This window comes from Rhinopithecus roxellana, chromosome 19 (genome assembly GCF_007565055.1).
Source record: "Rhinopithecus roxellana isolate Shanxi Qingling chromosome 19, ASM756505v1, whole genome shotgun sequence".
In the NCBI taxonomy this organism is placed as follows: domain Eukaryota; kingdom Metazoa; phylum Chordata; class Mammalia; order Primates; family Cercopithecidae; genus Rhinopithecus; species Rhinopithecus roxellana.
This window is the reverse complement of record NC_044567.1, coordinates 44,325,733-44,348,403: the sequence shown is the minus strand read 5'-3', so window position 1 is coordinate 44,348,403 and position 22,671 is coordinate 44,325,733. Positions and strand designations below refer to the sequence as shown.

The 22,671-nt window shown below is 54.2% G+C and overlaps 1 protein-coding gene across 1 annotated transcript in view; it reads right to left on the bottom strand.

Moving 5' to 3' along the window:
* PITPNM3 (PITPNM family member 3) overlaps positions 1-22,671 on the bottom strand; it is a 108,986-nt gene that overhangs the window by 14,915 nt on the left and 71,400 nt on the right. Inside the window, exons 5-14 of the mRNA XM_030923976.1 lie at positions 19,695-19,771; positions 18,986-19,221; positions 13,770-13,959; positions 13,201-13,323; positions 12,261-12,445; positions 9,137-9,309; positions 7,358-7,528; positions 5,759-5,953; positions 4,863-5,011; positions 2,832-2,948 (exon numbers count right to left, since the gene is read on the bottom strand). Of these exons, the coding sequence (XP_030779836.1) occupies positions 2,832-2,948; positions 4,863-5,011; positions 5,759-5,953; positions 7,358-7,528; positions 9,137-9,309; positions 12,261-12,445; positions 13,201-13,323; positions 13,770-13,959; positions 18,986-19,221; positions 19,695-19,771 (1,616 nt within the window). The remainder of the gene's footprint in view (positions 1-2,831; positions 2,949-4,862; positions 5,012-5,758; positions 5,954-7,357; positions 7,529-9,136; positions 9,310-12,260; positions 12,446-13,200; positions 13,324-13,769; positions 13,960-18,985; positions 19,222-19,694; positions 19,772-22,671) is intronic.

Genomic DNA, 22,671 nt, shown 5'->3' with positions numbered 1-22,671 from the left:
CTCACAGCCTGTCCTTCTCTTCTAGATCCCTAGGCTGGAAACTGCCTTTCTTTGGTTCTTTCTTCTACATCACAGCGCACATCCAACGGATATTTACTATCTGTCTTTTTTTTTTTAAGATAAAATTTCAAATGCACAAGCGTAGAGAGAAAGAGAGAGAGAGAAGAGTGTAACAACGCCTCGTATTCCCGGCACCTGCTCCACCACTTAGCAATGAACTCATGGCCATCCTGGTTTCATTCTTCCCTTGCCCAATTCCCCAGCCTTGGCCCCAGCCTCACCAGGATTATCCTGGAGCAATCCTGGATGCTACATCATTTTATCTGTGACTGTCTCAACCTCCCTATTCTTCTTCACTTCTGGTTTCAGTTCATTCTGCAGCCTGTGTTGGCCCCGACCAGCCCCCACTCCCAGCCTGGCCTCCAAAACCCCCGTCTCTCCATCTAGTGACCATTCCTTTACTGTGTTGGCCACATTGTCGTCTCTCCCACAACAACATCGCCTGGATGCTGCTAACAGCTTCCTAACGGAGCTCCTTACTCAAAGGCAGTCCCTCCAACAGATCCTCTGTCTTTATAAAGCACAGATCTATTAACACCCTCTCGGGCTCCCCAGTGCCCTCTGGGTAGAGTCCAGATCCTGAGCTTAGCTTTCCAAGCCTTGCCTGAATGACCTCTTCAGTCTCTCTCCTGCTGCTCCCCATCCACACCTTCTGGTCCTTTCTGCCAGGCTCTGCAGCAGCCTCCAGGCCTTTGCTCACACCACCGCCCCGCCCCCCACACTGGCTCTAGGTGCCATCCCTGGCCCTCTTCCCCCACATTCCAGCCCATTTGCTATGACTAGACTCAGCGTCATCATCGCCAAGAAACACTCCTCGGACTCCTCAAAGACATGTTCTCAACCTCCTTTCGATTCCCACGCATTTTAATTCAATCCAACAAATATCTGCAGACACCTCATCTGCACGGGGTCCCTGAGATAAACTGGAGACACTCAGCCAGGTAGGGGACGCAGGCCCCCTTACAGGTGCACTGTCAGGGGAGAGGGAGCAGCTGGTTCATGAATATAAGCACCTGAAAAGATCAGCATCACTAGTCATTAGGGAAATGTAATCAAAACCACAATGAAATACCCCGTCACACCCACCAGAATGACTAGACTCAAACAGACAGATAATAACAGGGGTTGCTGAAGATGCAGAGAAATCAGAATCCTCATATATTGCCAGTGGGAATGTGAAATGGTACAGTGACTGTGAAAAACAGTCTGGCAGTTCCCTATACGATTAAACATAGAGTTACCGTTTGATCCAGAAATTGTACTTCTAGGCATACATGCGAGAGAAATGAAAACACAGGAGAAATGAAAGACACGAAAACGTATACACGGACGCTCCTAGCAACATTATTCATAGCAGCCAAAAAGTGAAAACAGTAGCGTGGCCAACATGGCAAAACCCCGTCTATACTAAAAATACCAAAAAAAAAAAAAAAAAAAAAAAAAAAATTAGCTGGACATGGTGGTAAACACCTGTAATCCCAGCTACTCAGGAGGCTGAGGCAGAAGAATCACTTGAACCCAGGAGGGGAGGTTACAGTAAGTTGAGATTGCACCACTGCACTCCAGCCTGGGCAACAGAGCAAGACTCCGTCTCAAAAAAAGAAAAAAAAGAAAAAAAAAAGCAAACAAACAAACAAAAAACAAACAGGTGAAAACAACCCAAATGTCCATCAGGTAGTGAATGGATAAGCAAAACATAGCATCTCCATACAATGGGATATTATTCAGCCTCAGAAAGGAATTTCTGACACAGCAACCACGTGGATGAACCTTGGAAGACAGGGTGCTAAGTGAAACAGTCGGACACAAATCATCACATATTACATCATTTCCTTGAAATGAAATGTCCAGAATAGGCAAATCTGTAGGCACAGAAAGTCAGTTACTGATTGCCTGGGGCAAGTGAGGGAGTGCCAGCTAAAGGGTACAGAGCTTCTTTTTGGAGGTTATGAAAAAGCTCTAAAACTGACCATGGTAATTGTTGCACACATCTGTGACTATACTAAAATCCACTGAATTGTACTATCTAAATGGGTAAATTATAGGATATGTGGATTTTATCTCAATAAATATGTTTACCGAAAAAGAGTTGGTTCATGAAGGATTGATCTCCTTCTACCTTTTAGGACTGTTCTTGGGGTCCATGTCTGGCCTTTTTGCCAGACTGGAGGTACCTACCATAGCAATGGTTGTGTTTGTACAATCCTATGCTCCACTCTGTAGCAGAATGACTGAGACAGAGTAGGCCCTGAGGATCGTTTGCTGAGTGAATAAATAAATGTATGTACCTCAAACTCCTATTCATCCTTCAATACCCCACAGAGGAGCCTCTTCAGAGAATCCCTGAATGATTTGCCCTGACAATCCTTCTTTCCGTAATTGTCTTAATCTGTGCTTTCCTCTATCAAATATCACACCAGGCCATACTCAATGGTAACTGAGACTGAGATCCAGGACTCTTTCTGATTCAAGTCCATATCTACTGTAGCCCGGCATACAGCAATTGCCCCATAACTGGTATCTCCTCACCAACCCTAGTGTCTTGGACCCCTGCCCTCAGGGCTCCTGTGGAACCAGGCCTTGGGGAAGCAACTCACACACGCTTGCAGCTGCAGCGCCTGGGCCTCATCCGAGTGTGAGCCCTAGCCTGTCTGGGTGCTGAGCTCCCAAGCTGAAGTGCTTACCTGCCATGCGGTTGCCCCAACCCCCAGGCCAGCCCCACCTCCCAGAGGACGCAGTCCCAGCCGCACGTGAACTGAGCATGCACGCACCCGCAGCTTGACCTGAGTCCGCTTACGAAGCCACTTCTCCCGAGGGTTGGCGGGGCTCAGTGCTGCGGGGTCCAGGCGGGCGCTCTCCTTGATGTTCACACTCTCGTAGCGCATCACCTGGCCGAGAGCCGAGCAAGGCCCCGGTCAGGTCTTCTGGCTCCTCTGCTTCCCTCCCAGGGTGTCAGCGCCCACCAGCTTGTGGCCAGCTGAGCCCTGCCCCTGCCACCCCCCAACCTCACAGCCTGGAACCGTCAGGAGGCTGCAGACCCCAGAACCTGTGTCCCTGTATTCCTGTCCTGACAGCTGGGGCCAGAGCAGTCTCCCAGTTGGCTCTCTTCCTGAGAGAAATCTCTGCCCCCCTGTGCCCAAACCTGGCAGCCACCTCTATCTGTCCCCACTCTCTGCCCTCCCTCTGTTACAACAGGTGGCCCTTCCTTAAGGCCGGCTTGAGTCCTGATCCCAGCCCCTCCTTGCTTCTTGAGGACATTGCTCCAGCCATGCTCCCCTCTCAATCCCGCAGCGCTGATTAGACTTCCTCTGCTAGATCACTCTCCTTAGCATTCAAATACGCATAATATTGCCCATCTTAAAAAAATACTCTCTTGGACTCCTCCTCTCCAGTGACCGCCACGTCCCTGCTGTCCTTCACAGCAGCACTCACAGAGGACTTAGCCCATACACTGTCAACCCCTTCCTCACCTGATCCCTCCTCCACCCACTCCAGTCAGGCTTCTTCTCAATCATTATACAGAAGCCATTCTTGCCAAGGCCCCGGTGACTCCCACCCCACCTATCTCCGGGGTCCTCTCCCTGCACTCTCTGGGTCCTCCAACCTCACGGATGTCCTCTTCCCTCCTTCAGTGGTTTCTCCTCCTCTCCCCGGGGGAGCTCCAGGACTCAGCTCTGAACTGCCCTCTCTGTAGGAGCTCCCTTGGTCTGGCACCCATCACCAGTTTTAAATGCCATCCAAGCTCTGATGACACCCACATTTTTCTCTGGAATCCTGATGTCTTCTCTTAAGTTCCAGACTCCTCTACTCCCCTTCCATCCCAGCACCTTAGAGGCATCTCACACTTCATATATTCAGACCAGTGGTGGATGTGCCACGTGGGACACAGGTTTGGGCTGGAGCACCCTGGCCTGGGTGCCACCGACGGGGGACCCACTTCCAGCCTAGCACACTCTCTCCCACCCCCAAGAACCTACAAACAAAACTCACTTTCCTCTGCCCCCTGCCCAGCCCTGCTCTTCCCCACGTGCAGGAAATGGTACCACCTTAGTCACTCAAGTGAGAAACAGGACGTACTGGGCGCCCCTCTTTCTCCTACAATGCGGTCATCCGCAGGCGCTCTCACCGTAACGCAAATCGTCACACTCTGTGGAAATCTTGCCTTCACTCCCTGTCCTAGTCCAAGCCTCCTCTCTAAGCTGGACCCCTGCACTGGCCTCACAACAGGCCTCAGGGCAGGTTCCTCTCCTGCCCTGAAAACAGCAACCTCAGCCTCAGGGTTTCCTTCAAAAAACACAAGCCTGTTGCTGCTTTTCCCTTGCTCACAGCCCTGTAACGGCTTCCCATTGAACCCAATATAAAACCATACCCCCGACCTCGGCCATCGCGGCTGTTCATGAACGTCATGACCCCTACCAGCTCCCCAGACTCCCTCCCGACCAGGCTGTCCTTCGGGCACCGGCCTTTCTGCTATACCTTCTGCTCTGCAGACGAGAACACAGAGACCCAGTGGGGAGTGGGAACTGACTACTCCGGTCTCCGAGTTGAAACACTGGGACATTCTCCTAAGTAGTTTATATTTAATTTTCGAGAATGGATCATACCATCAGTCACCCAGCAGCCAGTGTCTTTATGAGGTCATGTCACTCCCCACTCACGTAGGTGCTCCAATGCCTTCCCCATGCTCTTAGGATCAAGGCCAAAAGCTGAGCAGGGTCTGCAAGAATAGCCTCCTCTCCAGCTGGAGAAGGGCGGTACCGCTCGCGGTGGCTGTGGGCTGGCCCACGACTGCGCAGTGGTACCTGTCTCAGGATGAAGGCCACCACGTCCGTGGACTCCCAGTAGCTGGCGTGGAAGAGGTGGGGCAGGGCCACGGTGGGGAAGGCCGTGAGGACATCAGGGCAGTACAGGGCATAGTCGATCCTCTTGCTTCCCCACCACTTGGCTGTGACTGTGGGTCGGAGAGGAAGGTGAGGGTGTGTGGCCGGCCCAGGGCCTCACTCGAGGGGCAGTGGGGTTTCCCATTGCCCAGACCAGTGGTGGATGCGTCACGTGGGGCACAGGTTTGGGCTGACGCACCCTGGCCTGAAGGAGGCCTGGGGAATGTGCTGCTCTTCCTCTTTCCTTCTCAAAACCCACCAGCCCTCCGCTAAGATGTACGCACCAAGCCTGTGCCCAGGAAGGAGGGCCAGACCCACAGAGACGTCCACAGTCTCACCCAGGGCTGCCGCTCAGTGGCAGTTCCCAGTGGGCTCTGCTTGAAGTCGGGGCTGAGACTATGTCTAGAGAGTTCAGGACTTCCTTAATGGTCAAAGGTCAGAGCCCTGTCCAGGTTCAGAGGTCAGGGCTCTGAGGTCAAAGCTCAGACCCTGTCAGGAATCAGGGGTCACTGCTCTCTTCAAGGTCAGAGCTCTGATTTGAGGCAGGGTCAGCGTTCAGGGCTCTGTCCAAGGTCAGAGGTCAAGGTTCCTCCAAGGTCAGAGTTCAGTCTGGGGCCAGAGTGAGGATTTGGACCGATGCCAGGTCTCCACCAGCAAATACCCAGCTCTCTAAAGGCAGAAGCAGCCCCCAGGACTTCCTTCACCCTCTCCCTACCCAAGTACCTGCCCTCAGCAGCTCTAGCAGTGACCCAGCAACCACCCAGAGGAAGGTTCCCCTCCCCCGAGTCCAGGCAGGGCCCCAAAAGGACCTCACTCACTGCGGGAGGCACCCACAGGTGCCATGCTGTCCGAGGACTCCGAGCTCTCGCTGTGGGAGCTTCCCTCACTCATCCTCCGTCCTGGGCGCTGGAACCTCAAGGCCTGGGGGGGCGAGGCAGGGGCATCCAGAAGTGGCGGGCTGTCCCGGGAGCCGCCCTCCAGGAAGAGGGGACTGTGGGTGTGCAGGGCATCAGCTGGAGGGGGAATTTCAAGGTCAGGCTGAGTCATGTGTCTCCAGCAGAGCTGCCCACTCAGTGCCAGCCCTGTGCTAGATGGGAGGCTGGGCACTTGGAAGAACCAGCCCTGGCCCTGCTCACTTGCCAGCCCAGCAGACACCTGCCCCTCTCACTGTGCCCACCCCACCAGCCCCCTGGGCCTGAACGGACCCCGGCACTTGGAAGAACCAGCCCTGGCCCTGCTCACTTGCCAGCCCAGCAGACACCTGCCCCTCTCACTGTGCCCACCCCACCAGCCCCCTGGGCCTGAACGGACCCCGTTGCCACAGCACATTGCCGCATTTACCTCCCTGCAGCTGTGAGTGACGCAGACACAAGCTAGCATCCCAGCCATCATCTCTGCCCCCCAATAAAGCTGCAGAGGGAGCCTCTGGGACATTGCCCCAAAAGCACCAGCTGAGGTCCCAGGAGTGACTCACAGCCATGTCCTCTCTTATCCAGCTCCTCCCCTGCGCCACAAAGGATTGAGGCTGCCTCTGGAAGGGAACGGGAACTCCTGCCTGAGAGCTAGGATAGCCTCAGGGGAGGGAGGGGAGTCCCCTGACCAAAGAGGGACCCGTGGGGGAGGGAGGTGTCCAGCCTAGCTGACCTAGTGAAGCTCCGGGAAGGTAGGGATTTGGAAACAAAGGCTCCATTGAATTAGGGGTGAGGAAGGGATGGTTTTTAATCCCGAATCAGCCCCAAGCACAGCTCCCCCATCCCTGACATAAACCTCTGAGCAGGCTTAGGCTAAACGTCCTCAAGTAGGGCGTGGAGCCAAGGCTCTGATTTCTAAGCTGCTGACGGTCCATTACAGGCCTCCCATCGATGACACACTCGATCCATGCCCGGATCACCCCACTTGACCCTGGAGGCCATTGGCTCTTCACCAAACCACCTGCCCTCACTCCTGTTCTCCCCACCTAGAAGATCTCAGTCCTCATCCTCTAGCTCTTCTCCACCTGTCCAAATGCACCTCCCCTGTCTGGACCCTAATCAAAGGCCCTCTTCCATGAAGCCCACCAGGATGGCACACTCTCTGCCCTACCCCTCCAGAGTCCAGGCTGGGCACTCACAAATAGCTTGGAGCACGGATCCCTGGACCTGCCATCAGGTCTGAAAGCTCAAGTGTTACACCAGCCCTGGCCACAGGAGTGCGTCTGGGAGCCTGTTGGGGGACAGAGCCTGGGTCTCTGAGCCCCAATATGCCTCAGACGGAGCAGGTGCTTAGCACAGGTGGGTGACTCTGAAGACAGGGGAGTCAGCTAACCTTCTGTTCGCACAGCCCCTGCTCAGGTGAGCTCGCTGAGAGCTTGGAGGGGCTGAACGGGCTGGGGCCCCACCTCCAGCTCAGCACACTCTCTCCCACCCCCAAGAACCTACCGAGGAGGAGGGACTGCCCATCGCCCAGTGGGAACCTCTGGTAGCGAGGCACGCTGACAGGCGGCACCAGGTGGAACTTAGGCTCCAGCAGTGGCTCAAGCCGTGAGGCAGAGGGGTCTGCGCAATGGAAGAAGCTGTAGACCTGGCTGCAGGCAGGACGCACCTGGAAGCCTGGGGTGAGTGGGAAGACAGAGGGAAGCCCCTTTCTAGTACCTGCTCCCTGGGCCCTAGGAGGCTCCCTGGAGTGTAGCCTGGAGTAGCCTACTCCCCTCTCAAGAGCCTCCCCGGGCTCCCTGCTCCCCACAGGAACAAAGCCATTACGTTCAGTTTGTCTCCCCACCCAGGAGTGCAGTGATAGGCACTCAGCACTGCAGCCGTGGTGCACAGCTGCCCTTCCTCAATCAGGCTTGCAGCTTTCCTTTCTCTGTGCCTCTGCTCAAACCATCCCTTCTCCTTGTGGGCCTTCCCTCCACCAAATTTCCATGGGGCAACTCCTTTAGATTCTTCCGATTTTCACTCAGTTACCGCCTGACCTAGGAAGCCAACCCAGGTTCCTTCCGGCAGGTCAGCTGCCCCTTCCACAGGCCTCAGGGCTATAAACACTCAGTTCCCAGGCCTGCTAGAGAGTTCCCGGTTTGCCAGAGTTGGTGGAATACGTCTCTCGCTGACCAGCAGGTGTCTCCACTGAGGCCTCCACCGCATCGGCGGGCCTCCCTGTCCTAGAACAGGGACTGGACCTTTCAGCATCCAGGGAGCCCTAGGGTTCACTAGTGACATTGAGGGCAGCCATGGAGTTCTGCCTCCTCGCCTCCATTTCTACCTGAACCCTTCCCACTTTATCTGTTCCGTATCGTAGTTCATCAGTAAACTCTGGCCAAAAGCATGGATCTGTGGATACCCAAGGTGCCCTGCAGCCTCAGATGGTCTACGCTTCAGTCCTTAAGAGTCACGGCTACCCTCCCCACCCCCATGCCTGCTGGTGCCAGTCACCTGGTGTGTACATTTTTAGAGGAGCAGGAAAAGGCATTCAAGGTTGCAGGTATTAGCTTAGCCGGGCCCAGTGGCTCACGCCTGTAATCCCAGCAATTTGGGAGGCCGAGACGGGCAGATCACTTGAGGTCAGGAGTTCGAGACCAGCCTGGCCAACATGGTGAAACTCCATCTCTACCAAAAATACAAAAATTAGCCAGGCGTCATGGTGGGCGCCTTTAATCCCAGCTACTTGGGAGGCTGAGGCAGGAAAATTGCTTTAACCCTGGAGGCAGAGGTTGCAGTGAGCTGAGATCATGCCACTGCACTCTAGCCTGGGTGACAGAATGAGACTCTGTCTCAAAAAAAAAAAAAAAAGGTTGCAGGTATTGCGTAGAGCAAAGACACTTGAGGTGGGCTTGGGGCTATGCGGGGGTGGGTGGTGAGACCAACCTGGCAGTCGTGTCTGCCTCAGTACAGGAGAAGGAGAGGGTGGGAGGCAAGAGGGTGAATATTCTGTCTTCTCTTCCCCACAGGGTATGACCACCAGACAATGGGGCCACAAAGAGCCAGGGGCAGTTGAAGTGGAGAGTGAAATCCATCGGAAGCTGCCTCGCTTTCATCCTGTGGTCCTGTGTCGGGAGGAAGCTGCTCCTCTCTCCCTCCACCCTTTCTCCTCTCTTTCCACCTATCCCAACTCTGTGACCCTCCTGTCCCCATCCCCGACTCCACTCCCCTCATTCTGAGGCCCTGACACGGTGACCCTAGTGACACACGGGCACCTCAGGCCCCTGCCCACACCATCCCTACCGTCCAGCCCAGGCAGCACCGTCCTCCGCATGGCCAGGACCAGGCCCAGGGGCGAGCCAAAGAGGAAGAAGTCGGACACATCGAAGTCAAAGCGGCCCAGGCTGACCTCGGGGAGCTGTGGCCCCGCCACCGCCGGGGTCTCAGACTCATCCTTTAGCACGCTGGAGTGGATGCTGTGGAGGGAGGAAGATGCAGGGCAGGGCAGGTCAGGGAAGGACCGAGAATGTGGGAGTGTTCACTCAGCAGCACAGCCTGAATTCTGAGCACAGAGTGCCCAACCCTCCATCTCTGGGACAGGGCTGAGAGTCCACCTACTGCACACCACCTACAGTCAGCACTGGCCGCCAAGGCCTGGTTGATATTTGACTAGAAAAGGAATCAACAAACTTTTTCTGCAAAGGGCCAGAGAGTCAGTATGTCAGACTTCGTGAACCGTGTGGTCTCCATTGCATCTAGGTAACTCTGCCGTTGCAGCACGAAAGCGCCCATGGACAGTGATTAAATATGCATGGCTTGGATCCAATAAAATGTTACTTACAAAAACAGGATGAGCACCTGGGGCGCCCGAGGATCCTACACACTGGCAGGCCTGCCTCATCACGCTGGCTTTGTGATGGCCACGCTGAGGATTCCTGCACTGTGTATCAGACAAGCCCAGCCTGCCCAACACCCAGCTGGCTAACATCAGTTCTGTTCTGCTGGGATCAGGGCTTTCATCCTAACTCCCGTTCCAGGCAACCCGCAGACACAGATGCAAACAGCTTGGTCTCCCCACCCCCAGCCCCAGCCCACAGATGAAGTAGAACTTAAGGAGAAAAATGTGAGACACACAGAATTCCAACCATTTCCAACCCAGGTGCCCATTGCCCCCGGAAGAATCCAAGTTACATTCAGCCACAGACCCAGAGTAGGGCACTGAGAATCAGAAGGAAACCTGGGCACCTTCCTTACCTTCCAGCCAGCGTTAGCTACAGCTTAAAGTGAATCGATTAACTGAATGCAAAGCAACTAAACTACTTGAGTTAGAGGAGAACAAACTTTAGAAAGAGCTACTGAAATCGTGTGGACAAGTGCCCTACCCTCGGGAGTGAGCGAGTCGGCAAAGTTGAATCCTCAGTCCCCACACTCCCTCCTGCCTCTCGCAGTGTGAGCATCTCACAGTGAGACGATGACTCTGATGTTTAACAATACATATTTCATGTACAGCGTGGTCCCTAAACACACGCCAACTACTTAATTGCCAAAGAAACCACCATCTGTCCCTACACCAGAGGGGAAAACTGGCTGTGTCAGACCAGCTCCTGGAAGCCTCCAACTTCTCGTCACTCTCCAAATTGGGGGCTCTCCTAACGGATTTTTCAAGGATGAACCAGGAATGTTGAGATTTTTTTCACCTTGCAAGCCTCACTAGAAGGCAGCTGCTTTTCTGAAGGATCACCTGTCAGCAGGGCTTTAAACATTCAGAGATTTACATGGGCAGAGCCTTTGACCTAGTAATTCTTCCTCCAGGAGTCCATCCAAATAGAATCACCCTAATATACACGTTAATGTTTACACACAAAGATGTTCACTGTAGGGCTATTTATACTGCTAAGGGATTGGAAATAGCCAAAATGCCTAATTATAGGGATTAAGTAAACTGATCTCCATTCACTCAATATGATATTGCCATTAAGAATATTTATCAAGTATTTTTAATTATATCAGGAAAAGATCACAATGTAAAGGGTTTTTTTTTTTGTTTGTTTTTGTTTTTTTGTTTTTTTTTTTTGTTTTTTTTTTAAGTAAAACGGTCTTAGAAGCATGTAGAAGGAAATAGTCTCAGTGTTAACAGTGAGATGATTGGCTCCCTCTGGGTGGTGAGATGATATATTTTCCAAATGTTGTAATGACCTCAAGATACCACTTGGGTAAGGAGGAAGGAGAAAGAAAGGAAGAAGAGAGCTGAGGCGCAAAGGAAAAGGACAGAGGCATTCCTTCCAATTTGGGTCCAAGTTCAATTAATTTGCAAGCTGAATTAATGTGCAGATAATGTGTTTAGCCCATGTTGATGAACATGTCTCTTCTAGAAAGTTAAAGGGTAGACAGTTCTGTAGAGGAACCTGCCTGGCCCACAAACAAAAGTGTGTTGGATTAGAAAGCACTGAACTGGCCGGGCGCGGTGGCTCAAGCCTGTAATCCCAGCACTTTGGGAGGCCGAGACGGGCGGATCACGAGGTCAGGAGATCGAGACCATCCTGACTAACACAGTGAAACCCCGTCTCTACTAAAAATACAAAAAAAAAACTAGCCGGGCGAGATGGCGGGCGCCTGTAGTCCCAGCTACTCGGGAGGCTGAGGCGGGAGAATGGCGCAAACCCGGGAGGCGGAGCTTGCAGTGAGCTGAGATCCGGCCACTGCACTCCAGTCCGGGCGACAGAGCGAGACTTCGCCTCAAAAAAAAAAAAAAAAAAAAAAAAAAAAAAAAAAAAGAAAGCACTGAACTTGGGATCGGGAGACCGGAATGATGATCCCAGCTCTTCCGTGACTGGCTGCGTGACCCCTACTTGGCCCTCTCTTTCCCTGTGAGAAATAACAACGCACACCTGGGGTGACTCACAAAACATAGTCACAGCAGTTATTCCACCAGGTTCTTAAAACCATGCAGTGAAGTAGGCTGGGCAGCATTTATCTTTTTGCAGAAGAAAAGCCGAGGCTCAGAAAAAGATGACTGTTCCCAGTCTCTCTGCAAGTCCGAGCAAGGCAGGGACAGGGACCAGGTTCCAGAGTCTCAGTGCAGGGCCGATGACGAGTGGCCTCGGTCCCTCAGTGCAGGGCCGACGACCAGTGGCCTCGGTCCCTCAGTGCAGGGCCGACGACCAGTGGCCTCGGTCCGTCAGTGCAGGGCCAGCGGCGAGTGGCCTCAGTCCCTCAGTGCAGGGCCGACGACCAGTGGCCTCGGTCCCTCAGTGCAGGGCCGATGGCAAGTGACCTCGGTCCCAGCATTTCAATGCTTATCTATGGGCCCCCACGGAAGGGCCTGGGACATATGACTGGTCCCAGCCCTCCCAGTTGACTCTGAGCCAAGGTCTTCTTGCTTCTAGGTGCTTTGACAGAAAGCAAGCAGGGGACAGGGAGGGGCTACCTTGAGAGGAAGGCATGATGCTGGGTGATGGCCTCACAGTCATAGGTGGAGGAGTCGCTCTGTTTCCGTGGCAACGGCCTCTTGGGCTCCTCATCCTCCAACCCACTGGAGATGTCAATGTTGCTTTTGCTGAGACGCTTGCTGCTGGCCAGGCTGCAATCTTCCTCCACCGCAACTGGGGTGTCCTTTGGGACCGAACAGGGGACAGAAGAGAAAAGGACTGTTGTCACGGGAGACTCTGGGGCCCTGTCTCCTCCCCTCAAGCACAAACCAACCCCTTCATCCTAAGATGTGAGGGGCTACTCTTCTTCCAAAAGACACAGGAAGCCACATCATAATCATGGTAGGATTTTAGACACAGGCTCTCTCCCACATCCACAGGGACCGATATTCCCGCTGGGACGCTGGACGGCTGTCGAAGGAGCCAAATCCAGCTCTCCGGGCCTCAGTTTCCACACCTGTCATAATAATCCCCTGCTACTCCTGTAGGATTAGGATACACTTCTTCTTTTTCTTTTTTTTTTCTTTTTTGAAACAGAGTCTCCTTCTGTCTCCCAGGCTGGAGTACAGTGGTATGATCTTGGCTCACTGCAAACTTCGCCTCGTGGGTTTAAGTGATTCTTGTGCCTCAGCCTCCCGAGTAGCTGGGATTACAGGCACGCACCACCACACCCGGCTAATTTTTGTATTTAGTAGAGATGAGATTTCACCATGTTGGCCAGGCTAGTCTCAAACTCCTGACCTCAAGTGATCTGCCCAACTTGGCTTCCCAAAGTGCTGGGATTACAGGCATGAGCCACTGCGCCCAGCCAGATGATGATACACTTCTTTGTAACCTGGGTGTCATGGTGCCAACGTGAAGAACCAGCACTGTCTCCCCGAGGGGCGGGCCCTGCTCCTGTGGGCACAGCCCTCCCGCAGTCCTGCCCCCCAGCCGTACCTGGGTGCTGCTGATGCTCCCCTTCCGGCTGCTGCTGGCAGGGCTGTCCCCTGAGGGCCCCGCACTGTAGCAGATGGCATCGAAGGCCAGGAGGCCCCCCACACAGTCCCCGATGAGACATACCTGGAAGAGATGCAGCTGGGACTGCAGGCCTGCCCACTGCTGACCCTTCACCCCCACACCCGGCCAAAGCAGTGCTGCCTCCTCACAGGATAATGAGAACTCGTTCTTGGGAGGCATTGAGAGAGCCCAGTTGGGAAATGGTGTGCAAACTGGGGGATCAGGGTTGACGTTGGCCCAGGTCAGCCCAGGGATGGGGAGTAGGCTACTCTCAGGGGTCAGACTCGGGCTGGAGAGCAGCATGGGCTCAGAATCAGAACTCAGACTGCTGGCCTCCGTTTTTCCATCTGTAAAATGAGGGCAAACTCAGAGATCTCAAAAGCCGACTTTGAGCTCAGAGGCTGATTCGAGAACAGCCTGGCCTTGGTCCTTTCAGTAGATTCCAGCCTCTCTCCCAGGCAGGAGCCGGAACAGTGGAGGGGAGAGGAGGGGAGGGCGGGCTGTCCTACCTGCCCACTGAAGCCGATCCCATCGGAGGACTTCAGGAACTCTCTGTAGACCTGGTTGGCTCGCTCGATGACGGTGGCGACAGCGTCCTGGTACTGCGGGGAGGAGATGGCCAACAGGGGAAGGGCGGCCAGAGGGACGTGGTCCTGGCTGCTGCTGAGGCAGCCCTCATCGTGACTGTAGGGGTTCAGGCTGCAGACAGGGGGCCCAAGGTGAGCCCAGCCAGGATCGGGCAGGTTGGCAGGTTTGGGGCTGAGAATCAGGCAGAAGAGAGCACATACTGGCCCGGAATTGGGCTCCCGGGACCCTTCAGGAAGACCCAGGCAGGAGCCTGGTGACACAGAACACAGGCAGTGTGGGGAGGAGAGGGGAAGAGGATTCAAGCCTACACTGGCTCCCTGTGTGTCCTTCCTGTGTTGGCCATGGGTGTGGGTCCTGGGGTCCCTCTGACGGTGGTCTCTATTGCCCTCTTCTGCATGGCCCCAAAGGACACCCCAATCATAGAGGAAGAAGTCAGCTGAGAAGTCAGCTAGTGTGGACTTCCTGGAGGAGGTGGGACTTCATCATGGCAGACTTCCTGGAGGAGGTGGGGCTTGAACTAGGCCTCATGGAAGGCTTTGAAGAAGCTGGGAAAGGAGGAGACAGGGCATGCCAGGCTTGGGGTTCACATGTTGGCCACAGCTTGGAGCTGGGCACACGGCTACAGACATGATGTGTTCATTTTGTCACTGGGAGAAGATCAGAGCTTTCATCAGCTTTGTGGAAAGTTCTGTGACCCCAGAGGGGGCTGAGAGCCTGCCCAACAGTGTCCAGTCAGCAGATTGTCCAGACTTTGCATTGGTGCCCTCAACTCCCTACCTTCCCACTAGGAAATGCCTCCCTCTCTGGGCAGCCCAGACTCACTTGAGACCAGTGCCTCCGAGTCACCTGCCCCTGCTTCTGCCCCAACCTCTGCTTCTGTTCCCTGGGGCTTCCCACCCAGGTGCACTGTTGGACCTGCCTGGTTAGGAAGGACCATAGTGGGAGGCTGAGAACTCTCCACCCCTGTCCAGAGCCTGCCCTTCCCCCTTAGCCCAAGCTCAGGCTGATGGAGCCCAATGCAGATCCCACTGGCACTTGACAGAATCTGGGGCAGGTGACAGGGCTCGAGCACTCTCAGCAGGTGGCAGAGTCCTCGTGGTGTACAAGGTTGGCCCTGTCAGCCATTCCTCATCTCCAAAGGACACAAATTAGAGGAAACAGGCCTCGATTGCAGCGGAGAGATTTTAATTAGCTGAGAAAGAGCTCCCTCCCAGCCGTGATTACGGGGTGATGAATGGCCCTGGCAAGGAGCTGCCTGGGGGAGAACTAAGCTCCCTCCAGCCGGCCCCGTGAATGGCTGGGCCATCCGTCTTCCTGGAGATAGAGGTGACCCAGCTCTGGAGGTCAGATGTCCTGGGGACAGGTAGAGAGGTTCCTGAGATGGATGATGAACTTGCACAGTGAAGTCCTGGACTGGCAGAGTGACAAGGGAACACGCTATGCCACCAGCTAGGCAGTGAGCAGGTGTCAGAGATGCAGATTCCGGGGCACCTCCCTCCTGAATCAGCCACTGCCCGGGGGAGGCCTGGACATCTTGCAGTTTAACAAGAATCACACCAGGGATTTGGGCAATTAGCCAGGTTGTGGAATTACGGACCTAATCTCTTTCCTTCCTTCCAACTCTGATGGAGATCTGCCCGCAACTCCTGGTGGTGTCCAAGGAATGCAGATAAATCAGAGTCTCTGACTTTCCCCCTATCCAGAGGGCGAAAGGAAGGCCCAGGGAAGGGAAGGGGCTTGCCCATGCTCTCTCCTGACCAGCTGGAAGCTCCAGGGCAGGGGACTTTGGCCCTCCCCGCACCGAGCCCTCCTCAGAACCACATCTGGCTGAGAACAGTGGCTCCCATTCTCCTGGGGAATCGGGAGTGCGGTGTGCCCCACACACCTGGCACCCTGCTAGGGACCTCTTCCCACCTTCCCCAGCTCCGGAGCCCCAGGGTATGAGGGCCCTGCCTGAGGGCTGGGCTCTGCAGCGGCCCCAAGTCTCTGGCAGGGTCCTGTGAGGGGGAGAGGCAGAATGGAGGTGCAGAGGCCTCCCTCCTGCCCCTGACTGAAAGTTCCCAGCTGCCAGCCCCAGCGATCTGCCAAATACCTACAGGATTTGGGCCCTGCAGGCATTTGGGCCATTTTTTACACATATGACTGCTGAGAATTCAGGTATCCACCCGGCCCCAGGCACCTACCTTTAGCTAGTTCAACAGGACAGGTAGACAGGGAGCACTGCAGTCCTCAGGGCCTGGAGCAGTGGGTGGAGCTCCCAGAGGCCCCATACCCTGGAGGTCCCCTCAGTTTGTCCCCCACAGGTACCAGGGCCCATAGTGGGCAAGGATATGCCAGCGTCAGCAGTGAGAAAGCTACCCGGCGCTCAGCCAGCCCTTCTGTGCATACATCCTTCCCTCCTTTCTCCCCACCAGCTGGGTTCCCTACTGCGAGCTGGAAGTCTCCCTCCCCAGCCCACTCTCCACCTGCAGACAGAGCCCCTCTTCCAGCCAGGAGGAAGATGACATGAGTGGCAGCTAGCATCCCCGAGGCTGGCATCCCCATGGTTAGCATCTCCAAGGCTGGCATCCGCATGGCTAGTATCCCTGAGGCTAGCATCGCATCTCCAAGGCTGGCATCCCCATGGCTAGTATCCCTGAGGCTAGCATTGCATCTCCAAGGCTGGCACCCCCATGGCTGGATCTCTAAGGCTGGCATTCCTATGGCTAGTATCCCCAAGCTTGGCATCCCCATAGCTAGTATCCCCAAGGCTGGTATCCCCATGGCTGGATCCCCACAGCCGGCATCCCTAAGGCTGGCATCCCCAAGACTAGTATCCCCAAGGCTGGCATCACCAAGGCTGGCATACCCAAGGCTAGCATCCTCAAGGCTAGTATCCCCGAGGCTAGTATCCCCATGGCTGGATCCCCACAGCTGGCATCCCTAAGGGTGGCATCCCCAAGGCTGGCATCCCTATTTGCTTTCTGAGTTTTGGACACTGTGTTGAGTGCTTCACACACATTAGCACACAGACTCTTCACAGCCACCCTGAGAGGTTATTTACTAAGGCTACCTTCATTGTATAGATTAGGAAACTGAGATAAGGAGAGGTTCAACACGTTCCCCTGATCACACAGCCAGCATTCAAATCCATGCGGCCTGAGAGCCCACACACTTAGCCATGGTATGCAAACCCAAAAGTCACTCCTCCAGGAAGTCCTCTCTGGCCTTTCTCAGAGAGCCCACAGTGCCCTGTTCCTCCTCCATCACAGCACTGTGATATTATGAGGTAGATAGATAGATTAGATAGATAGATAGATAGATAGATAGATAGATAGATAGATAGATAGATAGACAGACAGACAGAGATAATGTATGGACGGATAGATGGATGGATAGACTGATGGGGATGGATGGATGGACGGACAAATGCATGGATGGATGGATGAATAGCTAGATAAATAGAATAGAATGATAGAGGCCGGGCGTGGTGGCTCAAGCCTGTAATCCCAGCACTTTGGGAGGCCGAGACGGGCGGATCACGAGGTCAGGAGATCGAGACCATCCTGGCTAACACGGTGAAACCCCATCTCTACTAAAAAATACAAAAAAACTAGCCAGGCGAGGTGGCGGGCGCCTGTAGTCCCAGCTACTCGGGAGGCTGAGGCAGGAGAATGGTGTAAACCCGGGAGGCGGAGCTTGCAGTGAGCTGAGATCCGGCCACTGCACTCCAGCCTGGGTGACAGAGCGAGACTCCGTCTCAAAAAAAAAAAAAAAATAGAATGATAGAGAGAGAGAGAGATAGAATAGATAGATAGGTTTTGTCCAAAGTTCCTGCCTCCCATAGCCGTTGTTATAATGTTGGGGCATTTAGGCCTTGGAAAACCGAATCAATCTCTCCCACTCTCTCTCTCTCTCTCTCTCTCTCTCTCTCTCTCTCTCTCTCTCTCTCTCTCTCTCTCTCTCTCTCTCTGTCTCTCTCTCTCTGACATTCTCCTGCCCTCCTTTAATTCTCTCACCAGGCAGGAACTTTCCCCCACCTTTCTGTCTTGGAGCTGGCTGTGAAGAAATTCTCTGAGCTCCCTTGTCTGATTTAGGTCATGAGACCCTCGTTTCAGAAGGGGCCCTGCCCCATACCGAGGAGGAAGGAATGCTGTGGAGAGGTCAAGAAGAATCTGAGCAGACAGGCCCTGCTGGGTTTCCCCACTCGGTCTGAATGTCAGACCCTTTTTGTCCAACCACATATCTGCGTTGTCAATCATGCCTAGCCAATGACACCTCCATTCAAGAGACAAAAGGACAGGAGAGCTTCCGGAGAGCTGAACGTGTGGAGGTTTCTAGAGGCCGGCACACCTAGGGAAGCTCCACGCCCCTTCTCCCATACCTCACCTTATGCCTCTCTTCATCTGTATCCTTTATAATAAACCAGGAAATGTGATTCAGCATTTTCCTGAGTTCTGTGAGCCCATCTAGCAATTAATTGAACCCAGTGACAGGGTTGCAAGAACCCCAGCTGGAAGCTGCGCTGTCAGCAGTGCAGGTAAAACAAACTGGGGCACAGTATCGGTGTCAGAAGTTTTGGGGCGGTCTTCTGGGTCCAAGCTCTCACCCCATGGGATCTGATGCTATCTGCAGGTAGACAGTGGCGGAATTGAATTGCAGGGCACCCAGCTGGTGCCCACAGCAGAACTGACTGCTTGGTGTACACGGAAACAGCCCCTCACATGTGGCCCGGGAAGTCTTCTGTGTTGACTGTTATGGTGTGAGAGCAAAGGAAAAACACCATTCATGTTTTTCAGATTCCTACTTGGCTGCAACTGGGTGGCCGAGTTTGACTCCTGTCTCCACGGGCTGGGCAAGCCTGGGGGAAACTGCTCAACCTCTCGACACTCAGTTTCTTTATCTGGGCCAAACAGAGCAGGCCTGTTGAACACAGGAAGTGGCTCAAGATTTCACAGGACCCCAGCACACCCAGGCCCAGGCAGAGGACTCTTCCCAACACTTTCCACCAGGGATGCTTGTGTTTCATCAGGATCTGACATCCTGGAGAGTCCCTGCAGGTACCCACCTGCCCATGGGGTCCGTGTTGTGGGGGAAGCCCCTCCACGTAGTCCCCCCACTAACCCCAACCAGTCCAAACAAGCAGAAATGGACTCACTGAGAGACGAGCGAGAAAGCCTCAGAGCAGATGGCAGGACAGGGGACGAACTTGATGAGGATGTGGCCCAGGGCAGCAGGGAAGTGGGCTCGTGTGACCTTCTCCAGCACGGAGCTGAAGGTGTGGATGTCAGCTGCCTTGCAGGACGGGTCCCCGGCCCCCGTGTCCAGGATGTTTCCCCCGTGCAGGACCAGCAGGAGGACATGCGTCTTGCAGGAGCGCTGCGGGCAGCCTTCCTGAGAGCCAAGGCGGTTGGGATACAGAGAGAGAAAGGCGGCTGGGGTAGGGGGAGGCACACAGGGACACACACACACAGGGACACACACACACAGGGACACACACGTGCATGCTCACACACATGGGGAGACTGAGTCCAGAGAAGCAGGCACTATGTCCAGCCTGTCTTAACTGCAATCTGAGGAGTAGTCTCAGCTCTAATACACCCCGCTGTGTGATAGAACCTCTGGGGCATTCAGAGTGAGGGAAGGACACGGGCTGCCAGGAAGGATGGCAGGGCAGGAAGAGTCCCAAGAGACGCTTCCTGTTCATACGGGAACCCAAAGCCCAGGGAAGGACACGGACCCACCCAGGGTCACACAGCAAGTCAGATGAAGAGCTGGAAGAAAACGAGGCTGCCTATTGTCCAAGGGCTCTTCCTAAAATCCTGGCCTCCGAGACGGGCCCAGACACCCTCTGAAACCCAGCCCACCTCGCTGTCTTCGTGGATCTCGATGCTTCCCTGGGCCGGGAACCTCTGTCTTCTCAAGGAAACCCGGTACAGTTCTCCTGCAGAGGGAAAGGAGAGCTCAGCATCCTCAGGTGATCAGACACTCCCTGGGCCCAGCTGGCCCTAAAGGTGAGGCCTTGGCTTCCATCAGAGGTGACTTCAAGTTAGTTAGAGTCTGGAGCTAGGAAGAGTCACCGCATCCAGGCCCTGCCTCTCAAACCAACACAACATGAAACCCTTTCTCCTCACAAGGAAAGGGAGGGTGGCAGAGTGAGGCCATCGCGGATGGTGCTCCTGAAAGGAGGGGCTTCCTCGAAAGGAACTAGGCTGCGTTTCTTCACCACAGACAGCAGCAAGGGTGAGTGACGCCTGAGGACCTCCGCTTCCAGTTATGGACGGCGATTTGAGCCAAGCCTCCTGCTGAGTACAACTTGAATTGCTGGTGTGATGGCAAATTGTATGCACCCTCTCTTGACTGGGCTGAGAGGTGCCCAGAGAGCTGGTAAAACATGCTCTCTGGGTCTATCTGTGAGGTGTTTGGGGAAGAGGTTGGCATTTGAAGCAGTGAATGAAGGCGATCTGCCCTGCCAAGGCGGGTGGGCACCGTGCAGTCTGTGAGGGTCTGAGTAGAACAAAGTGGTGCAGGGAGGAAGGATTCACTCTTCTCAAGCTCAGACTTCCGTCTCCTGCCTCACACATCAGCACATCCGCTTCTCCAGCCTTGGGACTTGAACTGGGATTCATGCCATTGTCTCGCCTGGTTCTCCAGCCTTTGGGCTTAGGCTGGAACTACACCACAGCCTTTCCTGGGCCTCCCAACTTCCAGACAGCAGATCAGGGAACCTCTCAGCCTCCATCATCACAAGAGCCAGTCCCTCATAATAAGTCTCTTTTTTCTTTTTCTTTTCTTTTCTTTTTTTTTTTTCTGATGGAGTTTCACTCTTGTTGCCCAGGCTGGAGTGCAGTGGTGCAATCTCAGGTCACCGCAACCTCCACCTCCCAGGTTCAAGCGATTCTCCTGCCTCAGCCTCCTGAGTAGCTGGGATTACAGGCATGCGCCACCACACCTGGCTAATTTTGTATTTTTAGAAGAGATGGGGTTTCTCCATGTTGGTCAGGCTGGTCTCAAACTCCTGACCTCAAGTGATCTGCCCGCCTCGGCCTCCCAAAGTGCTGGGATTACAGGCACGAGCCACCGCGCCTGGCCAATAAGTCTCTTTTTATACATCTGTGTATATATCCTTTCAGTCGGTTTCTCTAGAGAACCCTAATACAGCTGGATAAATACTTTTAAAGTATATGTATATATGTGCGTGTGTATGTGTGTGTGTGTATATATATATATTTATATATATATACTTGAAGTTATCAGAGAGATAACAGAGCCTTGAATTACGGGACCACTTTCTAGGGAAGGTAGACTCCAGAGAGGTAAGGTCAGCACTTGAAACACTCTTGGCATCCCCCATGAGCTTCAGGGTAAAGCTGGCCTTTGCCAGTAATCTCTCCTTGCTTCTCTCAGCAGCCTGGGCTCAACACCTCCTCCTTCAAGAAGTCCTTCTTCGCTCCCAGCCCTCCCTGAGCTCTCATTTCCCTAACACAGAATTCAGTAAACCACAGCCATGGACCAAATCTGCCCCACTGCCTGTTTTTTGTAAATAAAGTTTTATTGGAACACACTCAGGCTCCTTCATTTACAGATTGTCTATGGCAGGCGGCTTTTGTGCCATAGCAGCAGAGCGGTCACAGCAGACACCTTACAGCTTACAAAGCTGAAAATATTTATTATCTGGCCCTTTCCAGAAATGCTTGTCAACCCCTGATCTAACACCTACGCCCCTGAATGTCACGACATTGGACTCCTGGGTGGAGACACTTCAAAGCATTCAACGGCCACCCCCGAGCCCCCACCCAAATGATACCTGCCGCTCTGAGGACTCCTTCCTGCCACCAGGCTGCCTTCAGCTCCTCTCCTTCCTCTCCTGTGAGATGGATGCTACCTCCCGTGTGTGGCTAAAACCTACAGCCAAGCTGAACCACCTGTTTGTCTTCAGGGAGGAGGAACTGGCTCATCTCTCTCTTAAAGTCGCAGGTTCTAGATGAAGATGGTCCTTGCCTTCTTCACACCCCCCGCACCCCCACCAGAGCCTGCTGCTCCCCTCTAGGGGTCACGTCTGGGGAGGGTACTTCCAGGGACTTTGCAGGCAACGCTAGGCACTCTGTCAACATCCCCTCACCACGACCAGCCCCAGGGGAGGGTACCTCTACAAGGAACTGCACATGAGAAGCTTTTCTCAGCAGGGAAGAGCACTTCTGAAATATCCGGTCCTCACAGACACAATCCCAGTCAAAGGGTAACTGCTTTATGAGCTCCGAGCTGCTGCCCACACAGACAGGAAATCGTTTCCTAAATGGAGGAGGAGGGAAAACCCGTCCTGGGGCCTGGCTGTGCCCAGCACTTCCTAGTTCTTCCCACTGGCTCAGCTCTCCTGCCTCATTTCTAACTTACTAAAGACGTTGCCCTGGGCTTGGCTAGAGGAGATGCAGGCTCTCCCCTCAGGACAGGATGATAACACAAGACAACAGTAACGGCTCAGCTTTATTAAGCACTTATTATGTCCTGGGCGCTATGTGCTTTACAGGATTCATTCTGTCTGGTCCCCGCAATTTCTCTCTGAGTCTGAATGGTCTTGTAATTAGCCCCATTTTACAGATGAGCAAACCGAGACTCAACCTACGTCACCTGCCCCACGCACCTTAAAGGTTAAAGCCCAGGTCTGCCGCTGCCAGGCCCCTTTCCAACACATGGACTAGCACCAGGAGGGAGAGGGTCTGAGTGTGGCTTCCCTGAGACAAAGCGCTCATGCTTCATGGTGTGTGCAGCTGTGTGTGCGACTCTGGGGCAGGCTGTGAGTCAAGAAGAACCAGGAGTGACGGCAGGGCTGAGCTTGGCTCTAGG